Genomic DNA, 22,246 nt, shown 5'->3' on the forward strand with positions numbered 1-22,246 from the left:
AAAGCAATTTAGCTAATATCCGACTCTGAAAAATGATATTCCGAAATTTCAGTGATTAGAAATCACTTATATGAATTTTCCGCTCAGAAGCTAGAGGGTCTATACAATGAAATAATATTTGAAATACTTAATTTACGTTAATTTTATTTGTAACATGACACTTCAGCTAACATGAAATAAGGAAGCAAGTGGCAGAATAATCAGTATACTGCATTACTATTATTTTCTGAATAAACCACAGTGATCAAATGTGATATGTATATTAACTCAAGAGAAAACGTTTTCATTTACTTATGTAAGTTTAAAGTGATGTATTTCTTATCATGAAAAATAAGGAAGGATATTATACAAAGACTTTATAAATTTTTACATTTTATTTTAAACTGAAATAAGTACATTCACAAAAGGATGTTGATATTTCAACGATTTTGATATCAGTCTTAATTGAATATACAATGATTATTTTTACATTAATGACGTTCAAACAATATAATTAGGAAGTGATATAAAGTTCTTATGAATAATTTTAACAAACTTTTTAAAAACTACACATGAACTTCAAAGTTCAAACATGTATGCACCTATTAATTCTTCTAACTTTACTTGTAGTTTTAAAATACATATATACAATTTTCATATTTAGAAAATTATGACATTTCTATATGGAAAACAAGAATGAAAAATTAAATGAGAGGATGATGATGAATAATGTGAGTCAAGATGTGTGCTTTATAATCATAACTAAGTAGAGAATAGTGATGTAATATTGTAGTATAAATTATGAATGAGTTTCATTTAACATTATAAAAGTAAACTAATTGATATCCCAATTTTGTACATTAAGTAAGAATTTCGAAGCAATTTTACAATATATTACTAACTAAAAACGCCTTTATTTCTTCGCGCTTTTAATTTAGTATGGTTCACGTTTACAATATAATTAGTACATTCAGATTAGAAGCAAGGTAGAAGTTTTAAATTTCATGAAAGTTGGTAAGAAAGAATAGATAAGAAAGTATAAGAAAGAAGATTTTTTTATCACGATTGTTTCGTTTACTTTATATAGGAATAAGAAGAGTAAAATTACAAGAAACTGAATTAGAGGGAAATGTTAAGTTAGATATTTATGGTACAGTATTTAGTATTTTTCTTATGGCACAACTATAAAAGGTAGTATAGTATATTTTCTAAAGTAAGTAAGTTATCCTTCAAAAAATGATATAAATTATAACAAAAAGGTAGATAGTATGAGCAATGTCTTTTAAGAACATTGAGAAGGATGTAAAAGGACACAATTAGATGTCAAAATCTATAAAGAATTAAAGCCATAAAGGAAGGTTTTAAGTACTACATGATATCGTTAATAAACGAATACTAACTACATTCAAAATATAGTTTATTTTATTCACAGATCTTGACTCAGCAATTTAAGATAAATGTATGAACTTATTGTAAGATGGTAACTAAATACGATGAAATGGCGCTCTACAAAGAGAAGACTTTCATCACACCAAAAACATGTGCAGATTATTTGATGAACGCTTTAATAGTAGAGAGAAAATTGAAATAGTCTTTAAATTGATAGCAACGACAAAAAATATCTAATTAGAAATAGACTATGTACGATTGGTGGGTTGAGAAGAAAATAGTTTAAAAATGTTAAGCAAATAAATTACGTAGGCTATACAAAGTATAAATCCTTTTCCTCAAAGCAATTCTTTTTCCTCCTATTCAAATATGGTCAACAAGCTTGATGAAATCCCGAGTTGCAATAAAGCTAATATATGTTACGTAACATTCACACGAAGTGCCTCTCGAATTATTTCTTTTAGTAATTAATCATAGTTTCTGTACCCTTCCAATACTTTGAATTTTCATCCATAACGGTACTACATATATAAACTCACATGATCAGTATTACTTTATTGATTCTGAATTATCCTGTTTTCATTCGTTAAAGAAGCATATAAAAGAATAAAAAGACCTTCTGCATTTTTTCTTTAAGATAATAAATAAGAATCCAGATCTTTAGGACAATTGTCGTACTAGGAGAGAGGAGGCCTAAATTTATATTATGTTAGCTAAGTATATGTTTAACTATTCTAACCCATCTAATAATATTGGTGTTTTAATTTGTGTTTCAATGAGGTGAATGTGTTATTCTCATTATTCAATATTCACTTCACAAATTAATAAGTAAAAGGAACTTATACTGTTAAGAATATAAACATTTTTTTAAACCGTTATATCATTATATTAAATTTTGAACATTTTGTGTTAATTATTTTAAGAAAGAAATGTGTTTCAAATATCCATGAATATACGTTTCTCAATGTAAGATACAGTAACATTGATTATAACAATAAAGTTAATTTTAAACAGGTATAACTAATCAATCACAGGTATAACACCTAAATCATTATGTGTAGTTTACATTGCAGAGTGTTTTTGAATTAATATTCTTGCGATCATACTATGTTTTGTCCGCTTATTGTAATATTACTATAATAATTATCATTTTAGTTAAATCATCTTTTAAAGATGTTGACCATAACTTGAATTCAAACGAAAATTTCCTTTTCCATAAACATATGCTTAATTAACCCATATACGTACATAAAGCGTACTGATAAACCATAGATCATCAGATTGTAAACTTAGAAAACCAAACGTGCTCTCCCAATGTGTTGAGAAACAATGTATGGGCATATATGGGTTTACCATAACAACTCCCGAATCCACACCTTTCTTACCACAGAACAACAGACCTGACTTGTGGAGTGTGAAATGTGAAGCCAGAAAGAGAAAGAAATCGTTCACCATTACCGTTCTGGATTGAAACAACTACATTCTAAAAACACAGGAAATAATTTTCACCTATTTACTACAATTTGAAAAGAAGTCCAGTCTTTTTTATCACATAACAAATGAAGATTGTAATTAGGAACATTATGATGGTGGCACAGCTTCGTCGTATGGCAATCGACCAAGAATTCTGTTGATCATTTGCAAAAAGATGGCTTCTACAGTTTCCTCAATAATTGGAGTAATAATGTCGAGAACTTGTCTTCTATTATTGTTGATAAATGTATGGGCAGTCTCACCTAAATAGAGAAAAAGACAATGTGAAGTGTGTACTATTTACTACTAAACTTTCGAACATTAGTGAAAATATTTTCATTACATAATCCCCACAACTTATAATTTTGATGAATTTTGAATACATTTGGATATTGAATACCATCTGTTAAAATGTCTGTTAAATCAAATAGAAATTTAAGAGAACATACATGATGCATATTAGTATCTAGTACTAATATCCCCACATTCCATTTATGTGAAAACCGAATACAATTTTTAATGGTAAGAAAAGATACCTTAACCTTTACTTTTTTCTTTTCTTCGGGCATTTGATTATCAGAAGTAATCAATCAAAAGAACAGTATACAGTCTTATCCGATCTTGGACAAACATGGCATGGAGGTAGACCTTCACTTGCTTAGTACACATGTGAAATATTTACAGTACAAAATTTTGGTTAGGTTATATCTCTCTCCATTGGAGTTTGGACTTGGTAAAAATTTTTTTGCACAATTTTTCATTAATTGCTACGTATGTACAATGAAACAACCCCGTCAAACGTTAATTTGAGTAATAGGAAAGTAAATGATGAGATCCTCCCTCAAATCATTTTTATTTATGCGTCGTAGCAAAAGCGATAAGTGACATGTGCTTTCCCAGAAATTAATTGGTTTTTACGTTTATTACGCCGAAAACTAAGGAAAATATATGAAAAACTGAAATTTAAGGATCATGTGAACTTATAGTAAGTTCATTAAATATAATAAATAAATGATGATTTTTTCCACAATAGGGAAAATCGTTAGTTTATAATGTACATCAGCGGCATGGTTTCCTGCTGTTAATCCCCCATTTGAGAGAAATATGCAAATATATATATTTACCAATTAAGATATGTATACTTCGTATATACAAACACGCAAAATAATATGAATTTGAGGTTTTGAAGCTTCTCTTCTTGATGTAATTCTGCATACCCTATTCATGTACACACTACTGATGTACTTAATCATTAGATTTAACCTAAAAGTTTTAATAGTAAATTTAGGATTAATATGATAAATCAAAATGGTCACTGGCCTCAGTGCTGAAAAGGCGAGCTAACGAATAAAGCAAAATCAAAGAGTAGGTTTCTTAAACTGTGATACACTACCACTGGCAATACGGGAACCGTTGTTGGTGGTACGTACGATTTATGGTGAATACTAAAATGCTAGTAAGTTCCACTAAACTTTAAAGAAAAAATAAAAATGGAACATTCAATGAGACTATTTATTTCTAAGGTCACATTAAGAATTGGGAGCTTGAATTGATGTAACACATTTATCCACCTCTGTTTGTGCGAGAAGAGGATTCCACATTTAGAACGTCATATCTCTATGTACACAATGGTTATTAAACAAATACTCCCCTTTATAATAAACAGAAAAGCGTACTATGGGCAAAAAAATTCTCAAAGCGTTGAAATCCGAAGCATTGAATAATGAAAAAATCGTTAACATCATCTCAGTAGTTGGGAGTCTTTAATTATATCAATAAGCATGTAAAATGTGACAAAGGTACTTACTAATGAGTGCATTTCCAGAGCTCCTTAAATGAACCACAGTATCTTCTATATGGACTTTAGTCTTAAGGTCGGTAGCTTCGAGGTACTTCTTGTTTTTCTTGGTTATTAAATGGCCTTTAAGCTTCAAGTCTGCAGTACAGTCAGCTAAGAAGAAAAAATATTATTATTGATAGTAGTAATGGCGAAAGTAGTAATAGTATTAATTCAAAACCTAGTTTTTGATCCACCGAAATGTAAAAAATGTAAGATTATTTGGAGTCATACGCTATTTTTTCTCTATAACCACTTAATAATATAAGAATTATCTTTGCAGCACCTCTGATTCTTACTTTACTTCCTCGTGGACATGTGCATAGCGTACGCGACTTTGGCGCCAGAGACCCGAGGTCGATCCCCGGCAGGAGATTGCGGTTCGGATTCCACGTTAAGCTCGTTATCTCATAAAGCATCACTACTGAAAGGAATATTAAACTAAAATCAGAGCAATCAAAGTTCTTACTTATAACTTTACATTTCAGAAATAATGTGAGTTCATGTAATAATGACGTACTTGGATAAAACGACACTGATATATACTAGTGAGACCAATTTTGACAGTGATTTAAAGAAAAATTGTTTAGCACAAAGGAAAAAGTGGAAACTTTTCTCATTCAGGCTGGCACGTTGCTAAATAATTGATTAGATTTCATAAATGAGTAACTGCTAACAGGTAATCTTTGCTTTTAATCAGATTTAGTATTTAATTTTATAACAAGATGTATAACGTAAATTATTATTTGTGCGTGCATTTTCGAATACATCCTTTGCATTATATATAACATCAATTTTGTAGACAGTCCTACAATTTAATTGCAAGAAATAAGTAAGTATTCTATTGCTAAATATAATGATATATGATATATAATCAGTGTAAATTATTATTAAATTTTTATTTTTCATTTATTTATTTATTTATTGTGTGTTATTTTAACTGACACTTTGAATTTACTCGGGTGCCCATACTATCCAATTTCCATGGCGTATACCACCAAAATTCTATTACTGAAAAGCCTCGCTTTCCAGAGACATCAGTACCATTTTTAAAATTAAACAATAGCTTTGCGGCCTTTATTAAAGTGTGTTTTCTTACATTGTTTTTACATTTATATTGTTTTTACATTGTTTTTACATTGTTTTTACATTGTTTTTACAGTTATATTTAGTTGGGCATTGTATTAAACATTTTAAAACATTTATTAAACATTTATTAGTCTTTTTAAAATTTCTATGACGCACTTAACGTCATGTCCTTCGCCTTATGAGCACTCCTGCTTACATGGTTATTAATTGATTTTATTTGCCTCAAACGTAAAGGTTCTATTCTCCTTTTTTTGGAAGGGGGAGGCTTACTGTAAGAATTGTCCATTCAATTAATGCCTTTCATGAATTATAGTTTTCCTCTTCTTCCCCGAATTCATTTTATATTCAAAGTTACATTCTACCAAGTACTTTATAATATAATTTATTCTCAAACAATTCGTTAGTCACTTATTTTTCCTGCTGGTTTCCTTTTCCATCGCTTGCAAAGTAGCTATTCACTATACAATTATTGTATTGTCAATTGTCCTACATGGATTTTCCGTATATTTCATGTAACTAATTTTATCCATGTACTCAAAAGATGTCTCGCCATTTTCCTGGTTAATAAATAATCGCTTTTCTACGCTCTTTATTTACATATTTAATTTATTTGTTTAGAATAACGAACTATAGCATTATTCTAGTTTTTAATAAATATTTACAACAAACTCTTACTTATTCTAACTTTATATATTAAGGGCGTTGAATATTTGCACCATCTATATATTAACTAATTGATTAATATTGAGAATTATCTTCCATTTCTTTTCAAATGAATAAATTTTACAGTTTTCTTCTTGTCTAGACGTTATTCGCTTTGTCAAAATTCATTTGCATTATATGTATTCAAAAGCCAAATTACAAGAGGTCCTATTTCGAATTTGAAAAATTGTGGATGGTAGTCTTTATCAGCGTAAAGGAACTCATACATACGCAGTCCAAAACTGCACATTTCATTAATGTTCAATAGGTGTACAGATTATTCCCTGCAGGTTGAAATTCCCAGACGTTACTATTTACCTGAACCCACAACATAAGTGAATGAAGTTACTGTCTTTTACACTAACGTGTCGATGACCAACCCCCATTTTAAACAGTAACTTCATTCACTTATTTTGTGGATCCAGGTAAATGGGAACGTTTTATTTTCATTTAATACTGGGTACATAAAGAGTGTACAGCCCAAATGGCTGTAAAGGCCAATTCCATTATGAGTAAAGATGGAAACAGAGGTAAAAGTTGTTGAAAATAAGTGGTTTTCAACCTAAAATGGTGGATTTTTTTCAATTGCACCAGCTGTTTAGGATTTACACTGGCAAAATGGGAAATTAACTCTGCCAGTTCCACGGGCTGTTTTGGTGGATTCTCACCACACAATACAACATTGCTGGGAAATTGATTCGAGGTATTTTAAGTTCCTTCATACAACAATGTGCACGTTTCCGTGTCATTTTTTTTTTTTTTTTTTTTTTTTTTGCGTGCCCTTACATTTCGTTCAAACAGCGTCCTGAACTGAAAACGATCCTTTGCCCCGGGACTTTTGATACACCTGGCATATACATTGATCTATAAATATGAAAATTATAAGTAACTGAATCTAATTTTCACAAAGCAAGGATGTTGAATAGTTTTGAAATAAAATTTTAAAAAAATAAATAAAATTCAGCCTATTTCAAAGAAAACACAATTCTTCCCATATTAATCAATAAATAGGCTAAGAAATTTTTTGACTCAATTGATTGTATGTTTTTTGTATAACTCAATGTACTTCCTTGACAAGAGTTAGGTGGTAGAGCAGCAATATGCTGAACCTCGCCCGCTTGAATAAAGCCTTTTTCAATTCAATTCAATTCAATTCAAATAAAGATGCCAAGGTGCTAACATTGTTAACTATTTACCTTTAGTCTAACTTAATATACTGAATGTAATCTACTGAATCTACTGAACTTAATTTAATGACTCTCAATTCACTCTAATTTTAATCACTACATATTTATAATGACTAATTTTAATCACTACATATTTATAATGAATTCTATGTTTACTGCATGTTTATAATGAACTATTATTTTACTTACTGAAATTTCCAATCAATAATCCTTTTCCTCTGAGAGGAACGACCAAAATTCTTCCATCAAGGTCTGTGTCAGCCTTCACGTTCAAATGAGGTAATAAGATAGAGGCTTCTAATTCAAGTTTATCTAAATTCGATCTGAAACAATAATATGATAATAAAATAGTTATTTAAAAGTTGAAAAGGATGGTAATAATCACTAGTACAAAAACAATTAGTGTGTTGATAAGTCATGGATCTGACTCCTTCTGTGTCACGGATCACGAAGTTCATGACCCGTTAAATCTCTGCTGGTCTGCTCGGATACAAATCCCAGTAGTGATTTTGTATACTTTAATAAAATGTTTCGTCATCCATGACCTTGGTATTGTATAAGCAGGGACATCGCCCCAAAGTTTAACGAAATGAGGCAAAAGAAAGTCATTTTTGCTCCTAACTTTTGACATGCCTTGTTATCATGTCTAAAATTAAAAGTAGATCTATTTTGGCGTTCTTGATTATTAAAATATTGCATAGCTTAGGAGAATGCATATCACATTTAAAATGTAAATACATACATCAACTGGATCTCATATCATGCCCGCTTAAGTTAATGGTCGTCCGCTTTATTTTGTGGGTAAGATATCCATATAATTAAAATCTATTGAATATAGCTATTATTTTCTCCCAATACCCATGAATATCAACTAGCAATTCTGGACATGATATCTATTTTTTTAAAAAAATCAATGCAGTGTGCAATAGCTTTATCAGTATAAAGATTAAAACAAATTCACACGTGAATGCGAAATGAAGTTAGTTGAAATTTACAGGCGCTATTCGCACGTTCGTCTGTAAAATCTTGGGGGGAGGGCACTTACTTCTTATTGCCGGCAGTTGAGTTTGAACCCTATATCTTCTGATTACGAAACACTTGATACAGACTACACCCAATCGATTGATGAGAGTAACTAGGTTTCCATGGAACTTGGGGGGAAGGGGGCGACTCTTAACCTATGCTAAATATGCATAAAGCTGTTTAAGGTAAAAATAAATGTAAGTTAAACCACGTATTTGGAACTAGTATTATTTTAGGTGTTGCTTATGATTTTTTTAAAGATTGAAATATACATTTTATTGTACATTGCAGATTACAAAAAGGAAAGAAATTTCGACGTTATAAGTCTCGATTCAAATTCAATAGGAAAATAAACATTTTTGTATTCTTGTACAAAGAAATGAAAGTTATAATAACAACATAAATATCAGTAAAAGTGGTAATGTCTGGCGGCGTAGAATGTGTTTTGAGAGAAAGTACTTGTCTTATGGAAGATGCAGGAAGAGTACCCTAAAGAGATACGTGACCTGAATGCATGGATTGCTAGTGTTCGTATTATATTAACTACATACCTCCTTCAAGCAACGTAATGTTCTTGATGTAACAGGTTATATATGTTTGAAGGAAATCGAAAGTATTTCCCCGCTCGCATTGTAATTTATATCCAATAGAACATTTAAAATGTAACCCAGTTTTAATATAGTGATGTAAGATCGATGACATGATCAAGTTAAATAACCTTAATTTTTCAATTTTACTATTTTTTTAAAAAAAAATTAAAATTAATTGTTTTTATGTAACTTTTGCAGACAACACTTATTAATAAGCAGACACGGACTTAAAAACCAGGGGTAGCCCTAAGCAGCTAACAGAGATGGGGTAGTCTTGTGATAACTTAGGAACAAACGAACTTCATTTCTTTTTATTTACTTAAAATATTTTATCTTCAAAAAATAGACAAGCAGACTTAGAAATAAAATAGATAGCTATCAACTATACTTTAAAAAAAAACACACATACACACTTTTACATTTGTAATTTCAAGGTTACATTGTCACCCGAAGAACGTTTTCCTCTACAAAGTAGCAGACCACTTCACTATGGTCTATGGCAGCGTTTCCCAGCCTTTTTCAACTTACGGCACACTACGGGTGTTACTTGGGTTCTCGGGGCACACTTATAGATATTATTATTTGTAAATATAAAACACAGTGGTATTTTTTCTGTGATTATTGATCTCCTTCTCACAGAAAAGTAAGCTCTATCACTGTTTTATCCCTGTGGTAAATCATTATGCTTATTTTTCATTCTAATTTAAAAATAGAAAAAAAATTGCAATGAAAAATTGGACTCAGGTGTTTAAAAGTACGCTTTCTTTTTAAAAACTGTATCCAACCTTTTACTAAGAAGGAAGATCACTAAATAACGAACGAACAAACAAATCTCTCTTACTTTTAAAACACAAACGTAGGTAATTTGTTAAAAGGATTGAATGATATTTTAAATTTTCAAGTTACGAAATACTCTGCAACAATAAAGAAGCAATAATGGTAATAACAATGATAAGCATTTTTTTTCAACATTAGAAATGTACAGAACAGTAAAATGGTATGAAACTTAAAATTGTAGATTCACAGTAAAGGTTCATAGTAATGTGAAATACAAATATACATTTCTTTCCTATGTTTTGCAATTTGATTGCTATAAAATTAATAATTTTGTTTCGATTCCTCGCGGCACATCAGCGACCCATTCACGGCACACCGGTTGGGAAACACTGGTCTATGGATTACATTATCTTCCGTGTCTTGTGTTCGACTCTCAGCCGGGGCTCCCTACAAGTTTTGCTTGGATTGAAGTTTATTATTCCTTTCAGCAACAAGACGTGAATTCGAACAACCGCAATGGTTCAGATTTAAGTTCCTCCCTGCCGGGAATTAACTAACGACCCTGTGCACCAAAGAAGCACGTGCTAGCCACTAGGACAACGGGAGTCCCCTTCTGAATTTGGGGCTCTAGGCAACAGACGTTACTGAAGGAAGGAGGTAAAGTCGTAGAAGCTTCTCACTAAAATTAACGAGTTGGTCATGCCTAAATCCTTACATGATTCTTAAATTTCAAATTTATTAGGAATCATATTCATTTTTTTTAATTTTATAATTCTTTAACTTTACATGTAGATTTGATACTTCTCTAATCTAATTTGATCTAGTCTTTTTGTTCACAATCATGAATTTGTATCAATCATTCGTTCTTCAGCTGGTTTCTTGAACACAAAAAATGAATATAATAACCAAGTATACATTACAATAAGAAATGAGGAAAACATATTTTAATTGAAACTTATGGTATAGACCTACATTCCTCATTTGAGCAACGTAATGCTCTTGATGTAATAGGTTATATATTTAAAGGAAATCGAAAATATTTATTCGCTCGCATTGTGTATCCGATAGAACATTTAAAATGTAAAGGGTTTGGATGGGCGATGTTGAACTATTTTTTAAAAGTTGTGGCTATGAAATTCAATCGTGAAAATCGCGATAATAGAAGTAAGACTTTGGCTTCATGGGCTATTTACTACGTAGACTTACTATTACTTAACTAAATGTACTAAATGATGCAAGTGAGCGAGTAGAAACATCCAGTGACTATCGAGCAAATAAAATTATATGAAATATTTAATTTAACGTCCCACGATTGCATCCTGTAATCTAAAGGATATGGGTAATTAACGAAAGTGAATGATTCTGAAAGGATTGTGGAATGTCAATTATGGGGAGAAAATAAAGAATCCACCAACCGGTTGTTCATCACAACCTCACATGGTCTCTAATAGAACCAAGCATCCCTCTCGCACCAGAAGTGAGCGCTATACTACTTACTGTCCTAGTATTCTACCCGAACGATAGTTCTAGCCAACTTACCCTAACGTAGCTAAGTGGGGACACTAACCTAATTAGGCAGAGGTAGGATGCAAGGGCGTCCATAAGGGGAAAAAGGGGTAATGGTCCCCTCTTCGCACTCTAAACTTTTATTAACATTTAGGAAAATGGAACAACACAAGCAAGATAAATATTTCTCTTGGTTCCTGCTGTTCGTACAGTCATAATGATTTTTGTCTATTCCTCCAACATCATGCACACTGGAAATGTCCTTCAGCACACTTAGAAGACTGAAATCATGACTTCGCTCGAATATGTTGACAAACGATTACGGAGTTCGTGCATGCTAAGTGCTCACGGGGAAGAATGAATCTGTGCAACAAAGTTGTTAATAAGTTTAGACAAGAAAAGAGATATCTTCGACTTCTGTTCAAAGAAAATCATTTTTAACAATGTGGAGAATGGAAAGCCTCTTACGTTATCTGTTGATTTTCTTAATTGTACGTTTGTGTCATTGTGTATTGAAACATGACATTTTAACGTACTTATTTCATTATCAATTTTTGTCTGTGATAACTCATTGCTCAACTTTTATTATGTACGTAGGTATATATGAGTAAAAGGGTATAAAGTAACTCTTGCCTTATAATATCTAATATTAGAGCCTGCAATGCATTATGCAAATAAAGCGCCTGCCATTTTCTCCCTTGGAATCAATAATAATTGTCTTCCTTGGACGCCCTTGGTGAGGTGGCTAATTTATTTCTCCCGTGGTTTAAAAACGAGATATGGAAATTACTAGATGAAATAGAGCAACAGATTGACAATCAGAATTAGGATTAAGAACAGACCGAGATTCAGGATTAAGAATAGGTTGAGAATCACCATATATGCAAGAACTGTCATTAGAGTTTCAGTCGCTTGTACACATCAATTACCATTCCTCCGATATAAAACACTCTTGAACTTCTATAATGTCAAGGAGTCAGAATTTTCACAGAGGGTAGCTCGACCACAATAAAACATTAATAATTGTGCCTGTACTGTTTCCTGTGTGTAATACGGTGGTTGTTGATTGCATGGAAGATGACCATATTTTTCTTGCCATTTGTATTTAAATTACAATCTTTAGGTTAGAATGTAGCAATTCAAAAAGTTACGTTTCAAAATGAGACGTGTCTTATATGCTAATAAATACGATAGTTTCTTGCTGATTTCCATAGGGAATTCCTTTCCACTGTTTCATTTGTAACAATTTCCAACATAAAGTCTAGTTAAAACTTTGTTCGCAAATAAGGTTTAAATAGATATATTACATTACTATCAGCTCCTTAGCAGTGACTAAATGTATGTTACTTAAACTCGCACTTTCCAACATAGAAGAAAAAGTTGTTACGTTATTCATAATAATTCTGGACACCAACTACTTGTGAAATCTTTTTTGTTGAATATAACAGGATCGAATATAAATTACGACAGAACGTGTTATTTTCTTTGCTTTGCTGTTGACACAAAATATTGTGTGTCAAGGCTGTGTCTTGTATGACTCACATCTTTCGATCAACTCTCCTAATTGTTACGTAATATTATATAATTGCTAAGCTTTGCAACAGTGAATCTTGTTAAACGAATCTTGTTATGTAGATTTTAAGTTTCGAGAATGGAAAAAAGTGCATAATATTTTCTTGGTTTCATTCTAGAAGCTACTTTGTGTATATAGTCCATATTACACATATCACGTCACTGTTTTACTGAAGCTTTTTTTATTTCCTCGATTTTGTTTTTCAAGCATACAATTATAGAAGTAGGCCTAAATCAAGGAGACGTAAAACACATGAACTTGCTAGAAGGAATGAGCAAAAGTAGAATTTAGCCTTCCATGGGTGGTGAAAGCATCATATGAATCTGGAAGCTATGAACATAATATAAAAGATATATTATGTCTACCGTGAGCTGATTTTTATTACATTATACATCTCTTTTCAATACCTTCTATTTGGAATGTTTCTGTAAATGTCCATATGTCAAAGATCATTGAAAATAACATAATAATGAAACAAAAGGAAATCTATTAAACATGAGCAACTGTACAGACTCCAGAATATCTTCGAATATACGTGAAAATTACACCTAGCCCTATTTGTAATACTATCAATTGCTGATTTCAGAAGTTTTAACCCGAGAGAACTATCTATATACGGAAATGAAGGTAATATTTCGAAAATATTTATAACCCATGTTCGGCACGATTGAAAAGATTTGCTTTGTGCGGGGTGATTCCTTCCTTCTCCCCGAGCAACCTCCTGAAACCAACACATACTATCAAAATTTGCCTCAGAATGGGATGTATCAGTGACTACTTCAGATTTTGTATTTAGAATGTAACATCTCTTTCTCAGCACTGAGGATATGAGATCTGGTCCTAAAGTTCAACGAATCGATCCGAATTGACTGTCGATTGCCAAGGTTCGAGCATAGTATCACACTCAAGGAACATATGCATGTTAACTACTCCATTGTTCAGGATCTCTAACATTTGTTTCAGCTTTTAGGTTCCGAAAATGCTTTTGCTATGTAGTTGACAAAATTTCTGATATATTCGAAGTAGGATGATTATTACCAGTAAAACAATTTAATCATTGATTAGAGTTTAACGCTTTGTTTTAGTGCCAAGGTTACAGGAGACGCTAACTACTGTGTAAACCTCGAATTCATGGTGATCCAAAGTACTTACATTTTTATCCGAGTCTTTGTGTTTTCACTAGGAACTGAAACAATGGCCGCGCATACAGATTGTATCCGTATCAATCACTTAGCCATGAAGGGGCACTTTAGTAAAATTATATATGAACATATTGTTAACATGTTTTTCTGCTTTTATTAACTTCCAAGTTTGAACATATTGTTAAGATTTTTTCTACTTTTATTAACTTGGAAGTTTCAAATTAAACGTTGTTCTTAATCCCTTCACTGATGTTGTAATATTGATGAAACATAATGTATTCAGATATTTAAGATAACTCAATTCAGTGTGTATTTATTTCATGGGGAATTAAAAATAGCACGAAATAATTACTTACTTAAATTTCTTGAGAACAAAAGCACTAGATCCGTGAACTTTCATGTTTTTGAACTGTGCTTTTATGTTGATTGCATCTGTCTCTCGATCCACCTGCAATGCTGGGATTGATAGAGGTTCTATTGAAGGAACTTGTAGTGATGGTATTCCTGTAATTAGAAACAAAGCATATTTACCACAATCTAACCAAAATGAAGTGGACTACAATAGTAAGAAAGAAAAAGACCCACTCCATGATCCTAATAAGCTCTACTAAAGACGATAAATAGGACCACGCGAGGCAAGACAAGGTAATGATTTTTTTTGCAGTAAGAGCCTCATATCCTTTATCATAGGCAACCATCAATTATTTGTTACTGTACAGGTTGCATAGAAGGTAGGAAAAACCAGGAATTGTAAAGTATACAATACATTAAAGTCACTTTTACACTTCAAGATGTTAACCGATTGATTCCAGTGACGATCGACTCCAATCGTTCTAGCTATTTATATATATTAAATAGGCTCGATTTAAGGGGATTTCAATTTGCCTTCATTATTTTCCTAGCATAGTCAATTTTGCACTTGCCTACATGATAAGGATAAGTAAAAAAATGAATAGACAAAATAACTCTTAGAATTATTACATTTTCTTTGTATTATCAGGTATGATACATACATTAAAATTGATTTTTCAAGTGATATTGTAATATATATACAATTACAATAAGTTAAAACAAGTCTGAATTTCAAGTTAGCAAATTACATATTCTCCAAGACTCAAATGAAGTATATGTGTAACTTTTAAATGGTCATGGAATGCCCCAATGTCTTGTACATTTTTTATTAGTTTTTTTCTTGTAAAAATAAAGTCTAGGGAATTCGAATAGTCCACTTACTTTAAAAGAAGTATACTACTGTTTTCATTTATCGTATGAAAAACGTACAACAAAACATAATAATTTGATTATATGTAATTACCTTTAACTAAATATGGCCTCATTGTTTCAATAGCTTTTGATACACAGTCGTCGAGATTTGGATCATTCCTTTTGCAAATAGGCACATAATCAGCTAGAAAATAAATAACAAATATATTAGTAAAATGAAAAAATGCAATAAACTTACTCTAATTTACTATATGGTTAGTTTCAGTGGTCGAAGTGAGACGGTATGTGGTGGTATGCCATATCGCCTCTGGTATTCCAGTAATGAAGACATACCGTCTCTGGTTTTACAGTGATCAAGATATACCATCACTGAAAAGTGAATGTTATATACCTTTAATAAATCCATCTTATGCACAGTAATTGACGAATAGCTTTGCACGTCAACGATTTTATTTCTTATGAAGTAATAATTTCTAAATTTACAACACTGACGTTCTAAATACTTCCTGAATGTGGCCAGCTGGGAACTCCGCTCCCATACCCCCAGGCTTGCTCGGCCTTTTTTTCCTGCCTTTTGTTTTTAAAATGAGGTGTCTACAAAAATGCTCACCCTTTGCTCCTATACAAGAACTCAAATCTGAAAGAATTAGAATTTCAAACGAATATTGTACGTTAACGGTAAAAGCATTTGGAAGCGCAGATGGTCAGAAACGTCAAGCTATCCGAAAAAATAGAAAACATTTACAGCTCACACTAAGTGTCTTAAAATTGTTCAGAAGTCCATCAAAATCGAATATTGCATTCAACTGCAATCTGCTTGACTGTATGATGAGTTAATATTGAATTAAGAGAATTTAGATACAAAAAAGTGGTATGATGCTGCGAAGAGACGTTTGTTTTGGCGACGTTAAAATTTGACTTCTTTGTCAAAAGTTTGGAATCGATTTGAGAACAACTGTTATAGTGTTTAGACAGTGTGTGAGTGACGGCATTGTTTCAGATGATCTGAAATCGTTTATGAAAGCAATAGATACTATAATCAAATCAACAGCTGAATGTAAAAAGTCATTTAGTGTAGTGAACAATGTATTACCATCGTAACGAATCTACTTAAAGTGTTTTCTGTAAATAGCCTACTCTTCTTGAAACTCACATTCGCTGTTAGTCCTCCGGTGGTACAGTTAAAGCCAAAAAAAAAAAAAAAAAATTGTGAAATTCTATCTTGGAAAGGGGAGTAGAAGCGCAAGTGATATCAACCTCATTAAGTGGAGCTAAAGTAACACCCAACCTTCAGGGATAAAGCCATTATGGAGAGCCTTAAACCAATAAATTTTCTGGCAAGTTGTTCAAAATAATTTTGTACATGCTTTTCCACTATGTTTTGCGTTTTATATTTTGTTGTATCTTGCCTTAATGCGTATAGATGGTGGGCAGGGACGGATTTAGGGGTTGCCTGTTTGGGGATAAACCTTCCAAGTTCTGGAACCCCCTCGGTCGGATGGAGATCCGGGAGTTTTCCGTGGGAAATTGTCTAAAAACTGTTAATATAAAACTTCCGTTTGGACCTCTATAATACAACGCCAATCATTCAATTTTCAGTATCGCACAGAAAAGAGTGAATAAAACCGAGAAGAGAAGAACGAGTATATAAGAAAGATCCACCCAAGTCACTAGCAGGTCCTGAAGAGTTGTTTAGAGTAGGCAGATAGTATGCTGGACGATTAATGTAGGTACGAACGAGTTTTACATCAAATCAGAATAAAGTGGCCGTTTTCGAGGAGAGGACGATCCGCGAGTGATCTCACTGGGTCAAAGAAAGAGAATGTACAATGATCAAAACAGAAAATGAAAACACAGTAACTAGATGAACATAGCAAATGGGAACAGAGTAAAAGTGATACAAAATATGCAAGGGAAGAATAATGAAGTAAATCTTGAAGAATAAGTTGGTAATTTGAAAAAGTGGTAGTTAGACAAAAAGAAAACAATGACAGTGGTATCAAGAGTTGGATACAGTGATAACAGAATTATGCGGTTGGAGAAAAGCAGAAGAAAATTACAACTATCTGCATCTTATCACACAATCTCAGCTTTGCACACCTCAACACTGTTATTCTTAAATCCTAGTCTTTATATATATATATATATATATATATATATATATATATATATATAATTTGTAATGAATGTAGTCGAAAAATGATGAAATATTTGTTTTGTGCATACCCGCGTTGTAATCTAATAGAGTAATAATGAACTGCAAATAGATAATACACATAAGGTGAGAGGACGAAATCATAACATCCTGATTTCTATGATATTTAAAGATATTTCAAGGACCTATTAAGCGAACAATACTTTAAATTTGACTTTAAAGTATTCATTTCAAAGTAATGTTTATTAAATAATATTGGTTTCAGCGGGTCCAAATTTGCAAATTCTACCTTGCGGATCCAAAGCTGAATATTCTCCACAATACGTGTGTTTTACAAAGAATTCGAAATTCTAGCTGTCTCCTGATTAAAAAAAAAAAAAAAAAAAAAAAAAAAAAAAAGTATTCAACCCAAGAGTAAGGGCTAACTTTTATCTTTTCTGTTTAAGTAACTAATAGTGAATATGAATGAAAATTACTCTTCGCATACTGTGAAGTGTTATTTTTTAAAATTATGACCCGGTAAATAAATAGACGATAAATCTCAAGCAAAATAGCATAGTTCGATTTATATAGAGATAGAACATTTTCAGAAACACAATGTGCTAATCGTATATAAGACACTAAAAATCGTCATAATTTTAGTTATTAATACTTGTAATACACCTCTTCACGAAACTTGAAGCATATGTATAAAATCTCCATACAGTTCATACCACCATAATATATCATTAATGTATTTGTATAAAGGTTTAATCATAAATACTGTCAATTCAGATGCAGTATTTCGCTTTAAATATATTACTTTTCATACTTCTGAAAGTAAATGTTATTTTGCTGTATGCTTGTACAAAATTGTTATATTTGTGAAAAATATTTTTATGTGGAGTATGTAAAATACGAGTAATATAAACTCTAATTTTTATATACATACACGATGAAAATGTAGCCTCAACCGTTCTTGTATGCATTAACTGGTTTATCGATATTTAGTGGTTAAGTACAATAATAGACCTCTTTTTAAAAATAATATTTTAACATAAACACTATCTAAAGAATGTTTATTAGTTTGGTATTAAGTAAGATTTCTAAATACTGTAAATAATGTATAAATTAATACACATAACTCTTCACGTTTATTTTTAAAATGTTAAGTAAATTATTTGACAGAAAACAACGTCCTTGAACTTCAATGTTTCCGTAAAATGAATAAAAGGCAAGGTTAACCTTCTTGGTCTGAAAGGTAATACGGAAAGTAGATGCCCTTCCACTTGCTAAGCGGCAATGAGACTAACTTCAAATTAAATACTTTACATAGCTTACAGAAATTAATGTGAGACTACAAAATATTGTAATCCGTTCAGTTCAGTGATATGCAAACTTGTTTAAGAGCGGGCCAAAAGGGGAAAAAAATAGGCTAGCGAATATGATTTATTAAAAGCAACAACTGTGCATTTTTCAAAATTTCTCATAATATGGTTGAAGCTGAGATGGACTACTTTTCAGAAGTGAAGACATTATCATTTGTCAATCAGTTTTAAATACAACTCTTTCGAAGTAATCCTATTGTTCTTTTCATTCGTCAACTTAGAAATTATGTCGTGGACCGGATAGAATTACCTTTCGGGAAGCCGCGTCAGGTCTAGTTTACCCATCATTGGTTAAGTTCATCTTCTCATTTTGTTTACCGGGAAAATATTCCCAAAAGTAACACCAACAATATAGCACAACTTCCTTAACTACATTAATTAACTCTGCAACTGTTTCTAAACAGCGATGAAATATTTTAGGCAGTGATAATTGGTAAAATATGCTAGTTATAGATACTAAAATTAATGCATATATCTCAATGTTACAATTATCAGTCTCAGATCAAATTCAAAGAATTTGCAGAAACGAATATTGTCGACGAGCAAAACTTTTCAAAATATAAGGAGAAACAGTGCAATTAAAATTTTAAGTAAAATTTATGAATAATATAGTTTGTTTATAATATTGATACAAACAAATTCTTTCTAATTATAACAAGCCTATTTTAACAACTATGGATGAGCTTCCAATGTATCATCATGACAATATCTCTTAAGGAGACAATGTTTCCGATCTTAAACCTTAAACTCATTAAACTGTAAATCCACGTCTTGTTAGTCTGAGTGATTCAAATAAAGGAATTATAAAGTCTACATGGAGTACTTTTGGATTCGAATTCACAAAGAAATGTTTCGTGCTATTCACAATACGATGGGACACCTTACTATAATATGTGAAATACAAATATTGGACGAATTGATTTCAAAATAGTCGTTTGGCACATTGTAAAAGAAAAACGGAGACAAATTTTAAAAAATAAGTATTACCCTCCTGTTTCATAGCAGAGGGTTATGTGATTTTTATATTGACTATTCTGCTTTATGTTAGTCTCAAGCAGAGTACACAACATAAAAATTCACTACCGGGATTAGTGTAACCTTCTGTAGAATATATTTTTAAACTTCTTGCTACTAAATGTTAATTGAAGTCAAATCTTTATCTTCATGCAGCAAGGTTAGCAGGAAGATTATAAAAGTGTTCAATACCAAAAAGTTTTCGAAAATTTATCCAAATTTTTTACTATTCTTCAATACAGGTAGACTCACGAGCAACGTATGATCAAACCTAATGATTTTTAAATTTAGTAATTGCATTATACTTACGTATTCGTTTGGCTATTGCTAATTCCAATAATATCACAAACAAGACAGAACAGCGCCACATCTTAGCAGTTTCTTAAAGCTACAAAGCTACGACTAAATGGTAGGAATATGTGAGGCATCAGAGGCTGCCATTTACTTATATATCTATTTCAACAATATGGGTCGAACGCAAGACTCCGCCTTTCAAATCCTCTCCCCTCCCAACCCACTGTCCACTTTGTCTTTTTCTTTTATTTACTATGTTCTTGGTCATCAGGTTTTTCCTCCAACACTTTATTTTGTCTCTTTTTTTCATCTTATCTCCCTTAATTATGCACTTATTTTGGTTGATCGTCAAACAGGTCGCATTTATCCGCTCCATTGAGAGTAAAATGACGTCCTATTGAGAGTGCAAGTAATGTCTTTTGAGGTCACAAGGCAACTGTAATGAAACATAGTAGCCAACTCATTGAAAATAATTTATCGTACACTACAACATTTGAAAATCCTTTTTCTTTTCTGTTGTAGATTAATGTAAGGAACTCTCACGATTATCTAAAGTAATTGAGACCGAGCTTACCTCAGACACGCAAAAGCTCGAATAATAGGGAGATCGCTTGTTACTACAGTAGTAAGTGGCAAAACAATTTCTTTGTACAGAAATTGGTTATTATAGTATACTAAAACTTATAAAAAATATTTTTTCATACATACAGTACCATACAAAACTTTTTTCTTAAAGTCGATAATTGTTCTCTGGTACATCTTTTGGCTTTCTTTGATGCTACAATATTGTGCCAATGTGAAAGTCAATTGGTGTTAATTGGAAGTTCTTTTTTATTTATTATTTATTTATACTCCTCGGTTAATCCAGAGGCTCGGTTAACCGGGACTCGGATATTCATTAGTCTACTGTATTTTATAAGTGAAGACTGGTCAAGGTCCTAGTTTCAGTTCTTGGTGTGACAAAATTTTTGGTGTTGACCAGAACTGAGGGCTACTTTATACAATTTGGGGAACTACTTCAATTTAGAATAGAGGAGCAGTGAGTTCATGGAAGTTGTGAAAATGTTTTTCCTAGGTAAACAAAAAATTCATTAACCTTAGAATTTACCAGTCCTGCATCCAGAGTTGAATTGGCCTGCCAGATATTCGGGCAAATACCTTGGACACTATCTCCAAATCCATTTAATAACGTAAATAAAATAAATAAATTTTCCTGAAATAGGTATTGAGATTGTTTTTCAGGAAAATACACAAAATAGTAAATTGTGAATCTTTATTGGAATAAGTTTTTAAGGCACTTAATATAGATTTGCATTTCTGACAACAAAATGTACTTGTTTTCGATTAAGGTAAACATTTATCCATAAACAATCTTATAGAAATTGAAGATCGATATTACATATAATTCATTCAGACATTGCAAAAAGAAGGTAACAGACAAAAGTTTCATTTTTCATATATCATATTTCTAATTACTGTAACGTGAAAAAATCAGAGGTAAAGTGTGACATTTTGCCTCTTACGATGGGATTTTATAATGTTTCAGGCTGTCATCACTGGCTGAATGTTATGCATTTTGTTCAAGTATAGGTTAAATTTGTGTGCAAAGTATCACTGGAATGAAAATATCCCAAACTCTCAACTTTTTACTTGACCTACTATTGATGTACGTACCTGAGAATTGAAAATTGGTGGGCTATCTGCACTGAAAACTAAAACATCGAATTCAACTATTACTGAGACTATCACTGTTACTACTTGTAATACAATTGCTGTTACTAATATTGTAATAGTAGTAGTGGGAGGAGGAAGAGGAGAAGCATATCCCTCATGCTTATATTATAAACGTCTAGGCCTTTAGATCTGCTTCGATTGTCAGTGAAAACTTACTTGGTTCGAATCTCACGTTAAGCTATAAGTCAATG

The 22,246-nt window shown here is 31.7% G+C and overlaps 1 protein-coding gene across 1 annotated transcript; it reads right to left on the minus strand.

Annotated features, from left to right (window-relative positions):
- Positions 1-355: 355 nt before the first annotated feature.
- LOC145693412 (circadian clock-controlled protein daywake-like) lies at positions 356-20,480 on the minus strand. Its single transcript, XM_081769384.1, has 6 exons — positions 20,337-20,480; positions 15,583-15,675; positions 14,624-14,771; positions 7,846-7,979; positions 4,649-4,792; positions 356-3,104 (listed from the first exon to the last, which is right to left on the minus strand). Exons 1-6 carry the CDS (start codon positions 20,395-20,397, stop codon positions 2,950-2,952), a joined length of 735 nt encoding a protein of 244 aa, XP_081625510.1. The 5' UTR covers positions 20,398-20,480; the 3' UTR covers positions 356-2,949.
- Between the last annotated feature and the right edge of the window lie 1,766 nt (positions 20,481-22,246).

The sequence above is a fragment of the Thermobia domestica genome, chromosome 8 (genome assembly GCF_964235325.1).
Source record: "Thermobia domestica chromosome 8, izTheDome1.hap1.1, whole genome shotgun sequence".
NCBI lineage: Eukaryota > Metazoa > Arthropoda > Insecta > Zygentoma > Lepismatidae > Thermobia > Thermobia domestica.